The sequence below is a fragment of the Calypte anna genome, chromosome 2, assembly GCF_003957555.1.
Source record: "Calypte anna isolate BGI_N300 chromosome 2, bCalAnn1_v1.p, whole genome shotgun sequence".
Lineage (NCBI taxonomy): Eukaryota > Metazoa > Chordata > Aves > Apodiformes > Trochilidae > Calypte > Calypte anna.
This window is the reverse complement of record NC_044245.1, coordinates 22,814,058-22,825,267: the sequence shown is the minus strand read 5'-3', so window position 1 is coordinate 22,825,267 and position 11,210 is coordinate 22,814,058. Positions and strand designations below refer to the sequence as shown.

The window sequence follows — 11,210 nt, the reverse complement described above, 5'->3', positions numbered from 1 at the left end:
ACTAACAAATTAATTATTCATTTGAATCATATAGCCAGACCTATGCAACATAAGGAAAGTGAGGTTTAATTAGTGTATATTAAATTTTTTGTAAAAGCAAACGCATTCAGAAGCCATTTTACATGAAAATCTCACCAAAGCAATGTAAAGATTCAAATGTCTCTTTTTAATGTTTTTCTTCCACTCACACAATTGTGCTTGCCTGTACTGTAAACAGAAAAACACATCCACCCGACGTGAATTATTCCACTGAAATAGTTTGTGCAAATAAAGTTTAACACATGTCAAGGGCTACAGGCATAGGTCAAAAGCATGGAAAATTTCCAGCATCAGAAACAAGATAAAATGTTCATGGAATAAAAAATGGGAAATGTTTTGTCATTTTAAGTCAACAGAGACACACCTAGTCCTGCATACAATGGAAATCTCAGTCTAAAACTTCTTTTTTTTCAGACTGTGCAGAAGCCTCTGCAGAGATTTGTCTTGTAAGGATCCCTGCAATTCTGCTTGCCCAATTGTCTAAGTTAAAGGCTTGATGGGAATACACAGTTTCTGTCTGGATCATGTGCCAAGGTCACCTTTCTGCAGAGTGGAATATAGGATGCAGGCGATAAGGGGGAATGGGATGATAAATACTCCAGTTGTTGTCCCATTATAATACTGAGATGTAATGAAGGAATGAACATGGCTGCGGGAAGCAGAAAGTGTTCCTGGGCTCTGTAGTTGAATCATTTATTTATTTTTGGTGGTAACCTGGAACAATGATTTATGACTGCCTTTGCCTGTGAAAGAATTACAACTGAGGCAATGAAGCGTTGGGATTTTAAAAGCATGAAGAAAGAAATTATCAAATATCAGAACACCAAATACATTGACATGTAAAATGAGTGTTTCCACCTTCTGTTCTAGCAAAGGTCCAAATTGTATCGAGTATCTCATACTCCTGAAGTGGAAATAAAAAGTGAAAAAGAACCATCTATGGAAAATATGAAGACAGAGCTTGCAAGTGAACATTTCATGGCCTTGAGCATATTTACATACATAGACAGGAAACTTCAATATTTGATCTACAGTCTGGAAGTCATGCTGGTTTGATTAGTTAGTGTGTTAGCTTCCCAACCACATCTGATCTTTTTTATCCTCTTTCTAAAACATGGGAGGAGCAGTATGCATTTGCAAAACAGAACTACAATAGGAAGAAAAACTGCTACCATAAATGAAGGTGGTGTATACCAGATATACTGGTTAACATCAATCCACTTGTTCCAAGCAAACACCAATGCGTGAACAGTGCACAGCAGCAGAGCTAAATATCCCATCTTGCTCTGGAAAGAGAAAGAAAATATTAAGCTATTTTTTTTTCCAGCTTGGCAAAGCAAGTAGTCTGTTAAGCAAATACAGAAATCAGAATGGGCCTTAGCTAACACACTTAAGTAAAAGAAAAGCAACCATTGGCTTTGAACTAAAATTTTAAAACTATAATTCAAGAATCTAACTGCACCCCATCGTGCCACCATAAGAGAAAACAGAGGAGGCACAGTTTATAACTATGATACTTAGCTAATATACAAAAGAGATCACGGGTTAAAGGCTGTTCTTGTAAAAGGGTCAGTTCTTAATATCTTAATTTATAGAAGTCATCTGGATCTTAGATTTATTGCTGTGATAAATTATTATGAGTTCAAAAGCAGATTTATAAATGGCTTAATTGATTGCTTGAAAAAATTAAAGGTCAATTAAAACCAGAAACTCGTCAGTCTAGTACTATGACAAAAGCAATTGCACAACTACAGGAAAGTTTTGTTCTATTTCAAGTGATAAATTTTGTTTAGGATGTCTATAACATTCAGGAGGAAAGGAAATTTTATGCTAGAGTTAAAAGTGATTTTGAGTTTCTTGTTGCATAACAACCTTGATATTGTTAGGAAAATGGAATTAGCCATCAATGAAGTCAAACACTGCCTTTCCAACTGCTAAATCTACAAAATCCGATTTACAAGTATAAAGGTTATTTGTTTATAAAACTAACCCATTACACTGGCATTACTCTTCTGGTTTTCTTCACCATGCTCATTTAATACTGCAAGCAATCATACACTAGACCTGTCCATATATATTCTCTGTAGCCCTGAAATATTTTCTGACAAATGATGCTCTTTACCATGGAGTGGGCAGATTCTCAAATCACCAATTGTACAAAGAGAAACATTTCAGATCTACTGCTCAAATTCAGATCAAATTTTCAAATGCCACGTTCTTAGTATATCACTGAATTTTCAGATCTTAGTGTTCAGGGACCTAATTCAACACTTGCTTAACTCCAGTGTGATCGTATTGATGCCAGCAGAGCCACCCCTGATTATTACTGCATATAATACAGCAGAACTAAGAGCAAACCAGATACTTTAGTGAACAAAACAAGCACATCTGTAGCAAACTAAGGACTGTCTGGATTTGATTATGCATCTGCATCTCCTTTTCAGAATGTGTGGAACCTTTTTGGAAGAGGTTATTCTGGGCCCCTCAGCTCAGTTCAGGTCCTGGAGCGGGTCCAAAGGGGGGCAACTAGGCTGGTGAAGGGACTCCAGCACAAGTCCTATGAGGGAGGGAGGAGGCCTATGAGGCTGAGGGAACTGGGGCTGTTCATCCTGGAGAAGAGGAGGCTCAGGGGAGACCTCATCACTCTCTACAACTACCTGAAAGGAGGTTATAGCCAGGTGGGGGTTGGTCTCTTTTCCCAGGCAACTCTCAGCAAGACAAGAGGGCACGGTCTCAAGTTGTGCCAGGGGAGGTTTAGGTTGGACATTAGAAAGAATTTCCTTATGGAGAGAGTGATGAGACATTGGAATGGGCTGCCCAGGGAAGCAGTGGATTCTCCATCCCTGGAGATATTTAAAAAGAGACTGGATGTGGCACTCAGTGCCATGGTCTGGTAACTGCAGCAGTAGTGGATCAAGGGTTGGACTTGATGATCTCAGAGGTCCCTTCCAACCCAGCTGATTCTATGATTCTGTGATTCTCTGATTAACCTAACAACGCTGCAGATGAAAAACCTTTTCATGTATTATTAGGCATAAGTCTTTTCCTGGACTTTCCAGCCATGTGGTACTACTAAGGCAGTAAAGAACTGCCAAAACAACTCCAGGGGAGCAATAAGCAATTCTCCTTGTGTAGTGGAATTCTATGTGGTATGGGAATAGAACTGGCTTGTTCAATACCACCTACTCAAAAATCAGCAGGACACAGGGCATTTCTGAAATAGAAGATGGCTGAAATGCCTTCAGCACCAGAGGTTTTTGAACTAAGAATAGGTCCTGAAGGGAAAACTGATGGTGGTTATCAGGGCAGAGGATCAGAACAGAGGTTTGTGGTTGACTGTCTTCCCACTTCACACCCTGAACCTGACAGCTTTATCTTCTGACAAAATAACATGAGATGAAATTTTTTGCAAAGCAATTGACAAAGAGTACAGAACAAACTTTTTAGATAAGTTTCACTAACACCTCTGTGTTTGATATTTCTAATTCCTAATGGTCTTAGTTGCTAACATACAGTACTACAAATGAGGACTAATGACATGCAAGAATGAGAGCTATGCGTACCTGAATATAGTGGAACTCTCTCCAAGTCAAAGAATGACTGACAGATGGGATTGAAGTTATTGCCAACAAGGCCAGCAAAGCAAGTCCCAGAATTCCTAAAGACACATAAATCTCCATTCTCCAAACATCGTGTTCAATCCAGGCATTTTCTTTTTTTTGCTTGACCTGCCAGCAGAACACCGTATTTAAAATGACAGACAGGAACACCATTTGTGTGAAGTACAGCTATTTTCACAGGAACTAGGCCAACAGACACAGTATTTTTATTTGTTTGAATGTTTCTGAATGTAACTTCTATTACTCTGAATAACAATGTCTCCACTACTATCTGCAGAGCAAAGATGGCCTTTTAATGGGAAGAATTTAGACTTCATCAGCACCTTGGCCCAGGAGAGACTGGTTTGAGGCCTCTTAGCTTGCCTTCACAGAAGGTGAAATCTTATTCTTTGACAAAAATTTCCATCTATGTCTAAATGCCATATCTGGGAGATTGTAACAACAGGAAATATATTAGCAGCACTATTTTAGGAAGCTAATTACACTGTCGTTCTTAATAATGGTGCCCTGTCAGGACAGTTACTTAGTTCTATGTTCTTAAAAACAATTTGATATGTTCATCTGCACTGAATGTGACCACTGGTATGGATGAAAATGTTGTGATTTTAACTGACGTCAAAGCTTCTCCTATTTATGAGTACTTGCAACAGCCCTTTGAGTCTCCTGTTGGTCACCATGTTAAATATGACCATTTCTTCATTTTAAGGACTAAAATCTCAAGGAGATTCCTGGTAATCCATTAGTCAGATTACTGGTAAGGCTCATTTCAGAGTTTTCAACAGGTAGTTTGTCTGTTTACAAAATCCCTAAGAAGCTGTTGATATTATACTCTGCTTTTAATAAAACTCTAGATTAGACTTCAAGGGTAATAAAAGTGTACATTTGTGGTCAATACTTTATATTGGAATATTCTCTATATTGTGCAGTACTCATGGCACTCAAGGCAATATGCAAGTGTTAGGAACACTCTAGTCACAGAGGATCTTAAAAAGTTTTGCCAGCCAATTGCTGCCCATGAACCAGAAGCATGATTGAAATTCTATCTTTAAACAAGTTAGTGCGCACCAGCCCAATTATGGACCATCCGTGTTCATAAATTAAGTTTTTGGCAAATAGAGATTACTGCAGTTTAGCTCAGCCCTCCTTCTTTGCTGGCTAATTTGCTTTACAAGGAATATGTATGAAAATGGTGTTTTCTCAGTTTTTATAGAGATTCCACTAATGTAGAGACGATTAATACACATTAAACTAATAGCATGCCAAAGACTTAAAAGTTCCTCTGAGGCAGGTATAATTATGTGCATTTTAGAGAGAGAGAAAAAATCCCAGATGAAGAGAATGACTTATTTAATACGCATTAACACAGCTGTGATCACTGTTTGCTCTCTATTACATGCATTAACAACTAGGTGCTGCTTCATCCTCTAACAGTGCTCTGTGAAGATCTGCTTCAAAATGAAACCAAAGGCAGTGAAAAGGGTTTCCCCCTTCATCCATATTTACTTGAATGACCAAAACAAGGATTTTTTTGAATATAGAAGTGTTGGCATTTGCAAGCCCATCATACCTGCTGGAATGCCCAGTTCAGCAGCTTGTATCTGTAGGATCTCCTCATGGGATAGCATAAGCTATAGCAGGCGTGCATAGCAGCGAAGAAGAAACTGAGAAGTCCAAATTGCTTTCTTGATAACATCCATCTGTCCAGCCACTGGGGAAACCTTTTATACTTAGTGCCAAAGTATAGCTGGAAAGAAGCAGCTAATATTCCTGGTAAATATACTAGTGCTAAAAGAGTAATTGAAACCACAGGTAAAACTTTGTTAATGACAAGGACTGGAATTTTGTAGAAAACATTTTCCTTTCTGGTTGTAAAAGGATATATGACATCTCTCATAAAAGTGTAAATAAATGTTAATAAAGAGATGGCAGAAGCTATCTTCATTGGCAAGTGCCACTTGGGGAAGAGATCCTCCTTGCAGCTGTGCTCTGAAGAGTGTTCAAACTCACCAAAATGGTGTGCTTGATGTAAACTAAAAAGTGCAGCTGCTTCTGATGGATTGGTGACTTGCATATTCACATTCTGGAAAAGACCGAAAAGAAATGACAAGTGAGGGTTAAAAACATCAGTAATTACAGTATTTGTCATAATGGCTGTTACACTGTACTGAGCTGAAACCATACAGAAAACATAGACACTATTAAAGACGAGGTAACTTCAAACCATAAAGTTTCAAAAAGCATAGGCAGTATTTGAGGAAGGCAATTTTTAGCAAAGATTTTTCATTTGTCGTTCACTTTCTGTGGTGGTTTCAAAATAGATTTTAATTCCAGGAAATTAACCACACTGCAAGGGAAGATGGATAACATTCTGTGAAACATCATTACATCTTCTTATGGTATGAGTTACACATTGCAAATGCCAAATTTCAGCTACCAACTTAATGATGCATCCCAAATAATATGCAAAGTAACAGAATACAGAGTTGAGACAATAAAAGGTTTCATTCGCTTGCTGATAGTTTAATGACATTTAATTGGGGGAATAAGGATGTAAGTAGAAATTTTTGGGATACAGCAAATTAGACTTGCTGCATATCTGTCAACTCCACCATCAAGTTCCATGGTCTTATTCCTCTCCTTCACAAATGCAATAGAATCCTCTCAAGTTTTATAAAAACTTGTGAGTCACTTCAGTTAAAAACCCTGCATTTTCTGCTCCCAAGTAGGCACTCTCAATTCTAGTGTCATCTGGTAAAACACCACAGCAACTACCCTCTTGTACTTTTTATCTGGCCCAAACCGTGTGGTTTTTAGCATGGACTGTGATTAAATTGAATGAGCTCTTTGTTTTTTTATGTCTTCATGTCAACACTCTGACAAGTATTGATAATATGCCAGTGTGATGGGATCACAGTGTTTCTGGACAAAATTGAATGAAAGATTGCAATATTCTGTGTGACAGAGAGCTGCTTTTTAACAGAAATATTACCAAGTTGCTAAAGTTTCCTGCATTTCTTCTTGGCATGATGCTCTGACCTGCATTCTGATCAATGGCGTGATTATCACCTTCCCTCGTCTCCATTGTGGAAACTCCCTGCAAAACAAACACAGGATGTAAAACAGGTTTGAAATGCTTACTGGAACTTTGAAGCCTATTTTCCCTCAAAATGTTTTTTTTCCCTCTTCTCTACCCATTTGCTGGAAAAGGTATGAAAATCTAGGGAAAGTCTGTTTTCTGAGAACAGAAAAGGTCAGGATTATAAGTAAAGCAGAGACTAAGAGAAGATATGAATCAACAGAACAAAATCACTGATGAAAAATAATAAGCTAAATGTTCATGTCACTGGTGGAATTAATTAATCAATTCATCCTGAAAATTTAAAAATTGCAATAATGAAGCTTTAAATAGCTTACAGAAATAACATGAAATGTTATGAAGATACATTTTGGTGAGTTCATGAGAACTCACTTGCTGAAGCAAGATACAAATGCAAATATGTGGTTCCTAATACTCTTAAGATTTTAGGTTTTAGGATTGGTTGACCTTACAGTCACTCTGAGATTATCAGTAAACTCCAACTTTACTCATGCTGTTTCAAGGTACACTTGCAATACTAATCACCCACAAGTACCAGTACAAATGGTTCTAAGCTGCAAAGCACTATTAGAAATCAAGCAAGAAGAAGATGGAAGAAAAGGGAAAAAAAGAAAAAGGAGGTTTTTGAAAATCCTCAGATACTAGGAAAGACAGTATCTTGAAGGGTGAAAAACAGCCATAATGGCTGGAAGGACCCTGCAACAAGGACTTTCCATGTGTGCATCCCATTGACACACTGCACAAGGAGAAGCACTTGCACCCCACCACTAGAAGCTGAGGGTGCTGTACCTCAGTGTGCTTTTCTGTGGCTATGTTTAAGACACTGGCTAGAAAGATCCTATGTGCCTTTCTACTGAACCAGCTGAATTACTAGATATGGACCTGTTTTGCTAGCTATTGTATCTTTTATATCCATAAATCTTTTGGATCATTGTATGGACAAATCAGACTTTGACATCTGTCTTTTTTTTTTTTTTTTTTTTTTTTTTTTTTTTTTTTTTTTTTTTTACTGTCTCTCATTCCTTCAGTGGAAAAGTTCTACAGTCTTGCACTGTCTGCTATGAGGGTTTGCTTTCTGCCAGGCCACCAGACTCCTGGGGATGAAGTATTATTTTCCTAAGTATTTCTCTTTGGATTTTTCCTTCCTGATAGCAAGCTCTCTCTTTGGGCATAACCTTTCAACCAAGTGCTGCAGAGTAGGATCAACAAGAGCTTCTGTCTGAAGGTCAGGCTGTTAACCTTTTCCTACAGCACCTAATGGAGGGCTGTCTATCATGCACAGAAGAAAGCATGGGCTGATGAAAGCACAATTCCATTCCCCCCTGCTATTCCTCAGGCTAGAACCTGTGATTTTTATCACAAGTTATGAGATATCTGATATCACAAGTTTTAAGATATCTCAGCTTTTGAAATCTCATGACTAGTTACAAATTCCTATTTCCATTTGTTTTAATATACTGTTACAATGACAAAGAATAGTTTACAAACAGAACTCTGTAAACTGTACTTACCTGGAAAAAAACAACAGAGTTCCAGATCTATTTTTAAAATAACTCAGAACTTGAAGGGCACTCACACTGTTTTTAAGGCCTACCCTCTGATTTTTCAAGTTTGATGTGGAAAAAAAAGGATGTAAACTTATAGACTGTTTTTTAACCATTTTAGGTAATGAGACTGAGTTCTTAAAATCTCAGATCTTTCCTGCTTTTTAATTTTTTTTCTGTTCTGCTCTTGAGCTTTCAGCTATTAATATCACCAGTCTATATGAGCTTACACAGTGATGTCAACCAGTTCATAACTCTCCTCTTCTATCACGTTACCTTGGGGTCCAAAAGCATATTTTAGATTTGGAAGCACTGAATAGAAGAGGCTTGATTCACCTGATTCTCATGTTGTTATCACTCTTCATTTGGAAAACTGAGAAATGAAGTGTCCAGTAATATCTTCTAGATGAGGAATTGTATTGATGAAGATTTAGTAAAGGATATCATATTGTGGAAGAAAAATCCATGAGCTAGGATGCCAGCTGCTGATCCTAAAAGCTGAATTATTTGTTCTTTCAGGAAACAATGTTTCATACAATGTTAAATACAGCGTTAATGGTTTATGCAGCAGAAGACAAAATGGAAAGAAACAATTAAGTTTGTGTAAGTACATGTGCTTATCCACAGAAATCTGGGTTACAACCATGTGACTGTGTGTAAAGAAATACAGATGCTGAACAATAATAGTCCACTTAGCTTCTGATACCAGAGTTAACACAAAATTATTTCTTGGGTATGCCCAATAATAAAGCACTATATAAAACAATAGGGTTGTGGAGAACACTAAATACAGGACACTTAGAATTCCACTGTTCGGGGCCTTATGAATTGCCAGACAGAATGTGTAGTTTTGGCATACATCTGAAGAAAGTGTTTAGCCGTTCTGTGAGACAGAAACTAATCAGAGTTAGCCCTAAGTCCCAGGCTGTTAATAAAGAAACAGTTGCAGCAATGAAGTAGTGGTGCATGAGGAGGGAGGATGTCCAGCTGCAGAAAGCAAAGTTTCCACGGCTGTGAGCACGCTACTGCATTTTGTACTGAGAAAACAGTACAAAGGCTCGTTATAATGCTGAACCAACAGGGATCCACACTGTGCATGCATAACCCCAAGAAAACATCATCCGAAGTCAATGAAAAGTTTTCATGAGTCAGGAGTTTCAGGGCTGGCTCCACGAAAAAAAGAAAAACGGGTAAAATAAACAGGCTATGAAAATAATGATGACGTTAGTGAGGGCAGAGGGACGGGACAGGGACTGCATCTCTTTTATGGCACCATCGGCAAATGAGTGTGTCAAAGTGTCAGGGATAACTGTATTGCTGTTAAAGTTCGGCTGTAACCTTCAGGTCAGTGTAAGCACTCAGGACACCAGGAAAACTTTCTCCGCTCTTGAAAAATTGTGCTGAGCTCTGTGGAAAAGCCAATGAAAACCTGAGGGGTTGGAGCAGGACAGCGTCTCTCGGCTTTTCTCCCCGGTCAGAGTGCGCCTGGGGTGGACGGCGCCGGCCGGCAGCTTAGCGCCGCTTCCCGGGGAGGCCGAGCACCGCGATGAGCCCGAGTCCGCTCCTGCCGGTGGGGCTCGTCCCGTCCCGTCCCGTCCCGGTGGAGCGGGCGGGGCCCCGCGCCGGAACCCAGCCGCAGCCCGGCCATGCGGGCGGTGGCAGACACCCCTCCGGAGCCTGCGCCCGCAGCCGCCGCCTCCCGCCGCCCCGGGGCTCACCCACCTCGGGCCGCCGTCAGCACAGCCTCGTCTTCCCGCCCAAGGCCGGAGCCCCCGCCGCGTCCCGGCTCGGCTTCGTCAGCAGGAGGACAAACCCGTCGGCGGCGGTGCAGGCGCCGGTGTCCGGCTACGGTGTTGCCCTGTCGGGAAAGGGGAACGCGGGTTGCCGGCGGAGCGCCTGCCTGCCTCTGAGGAGGGGAGCGGAGGGGGGGGCCCGGCCGCAGCCTCCACCTCCCCTCCCGGCCCCGCCTTCTGAGCCCATCCCGCTCCCCTCCGCGCTGGCGGGACGCGAGCCCGAGCGCCGTCCCGAGCGGCAGCAGTGGGCACCGGACGGCGTGGCCTCGGGATCTCCCCTCCGGCAGCGCCCGGGGCGCCGTGCCCGGCCCGCCCGACCCAAGAAGCGCCCGCCCGTGGGTCTGCTGGGGCCTCGGCTGGACAAAGGGTGCATTCACCTGCGCCCGTCCCGACCGCAGAAAGGAGGAGGGGGAGGAGGAAGAGGCGCCGAGGTGCGCTGCCTCCCTTGGTGCCCCTCGCCTCCTGCCAGCAGCTCCCTTCCCGCTGCCCGGGCGCACTCCTGGGTTTGCCGGGCGTGCTGCAGCACTTCAGGGACGAGGGGACTGCGCCCGCCCCACCAGCTGCCCGCTAAACGCGCTCCTTCACGTCCCTTCCTGGGAAACCACCTCCTCGCCTTTCAGCCCGTTCTCCCTTCCCGACCTCTTTCTCCAAACCTGTCGAACTATCGACAAAATGCATATTAAATTCTGTTTCTAATATGAGCAGTCCTTATGTATATAAATTTTTTTCAAATACAAATATTTTTCCAAATATGATCTCACATATTTTTTTCTCTGCTGGCGACTCTGAAAGGTCAGTTATTTCTTGAAAGTTTAGTCACAATAGTGTGAGCTGTCATTATCTTGTGAAAGCCCTGTTTTAGTGGTATTTCGACATTTAGTGGCTTACTGACATTGCAGAAAACATGACCAGATAAATCTTTATTTCACACAGATGCTAACTGTTGTATACCCTCGCTTTGAGAAAGTGGCATTTGATTTTCTTTTTCTTGACACTGTCATTTTGGGGTTTTTTCCCTTGGTTCCCAGAACATGGGAACATCCCAGAACATCAGCAGGGTGCCGCCTGGCGGTGGGAGCTCCAGGGAGGAGACTGCAGCAAGGTGTACCGGCCAGCT

The 11,210-nt window shown here is 41.4% G+C and overlaps 1 protein-coding gene across 1 annotated transcript; it reads right to left on the bottom strand.

Annotated features, from left to right (window-relative positions):
* Nucleotides 1-726: 726 nt before the first annotated feature.
* STEAP1 (STEAP family member 1) lies at nt 727-10,126 on the bottom strand. The gene is made up of 5 exons (XM_030445520.1): nt 10,023-10,126; nt 6,649-6,753; nt 5,227-5,739; nt 3,603-3,767; nt 727-1,325 (listed from the first exon to the last, which is right to left on the bottom strand). Exons 2-5 carry the CDS (start codon nt 6,739-6,741, stop codon nt 1,068-1,070), a joined length of 1,029 nt encoding a protein of 342 aa, XP_030301380.1. The 5' UTR covers nt 6,742-6,753; nt 10,023-10,126; the 3' UTR covers nt 727-1,067.
* Nucleotides 10,127-11,210: the final 1,084 nt, after the last annotated feature.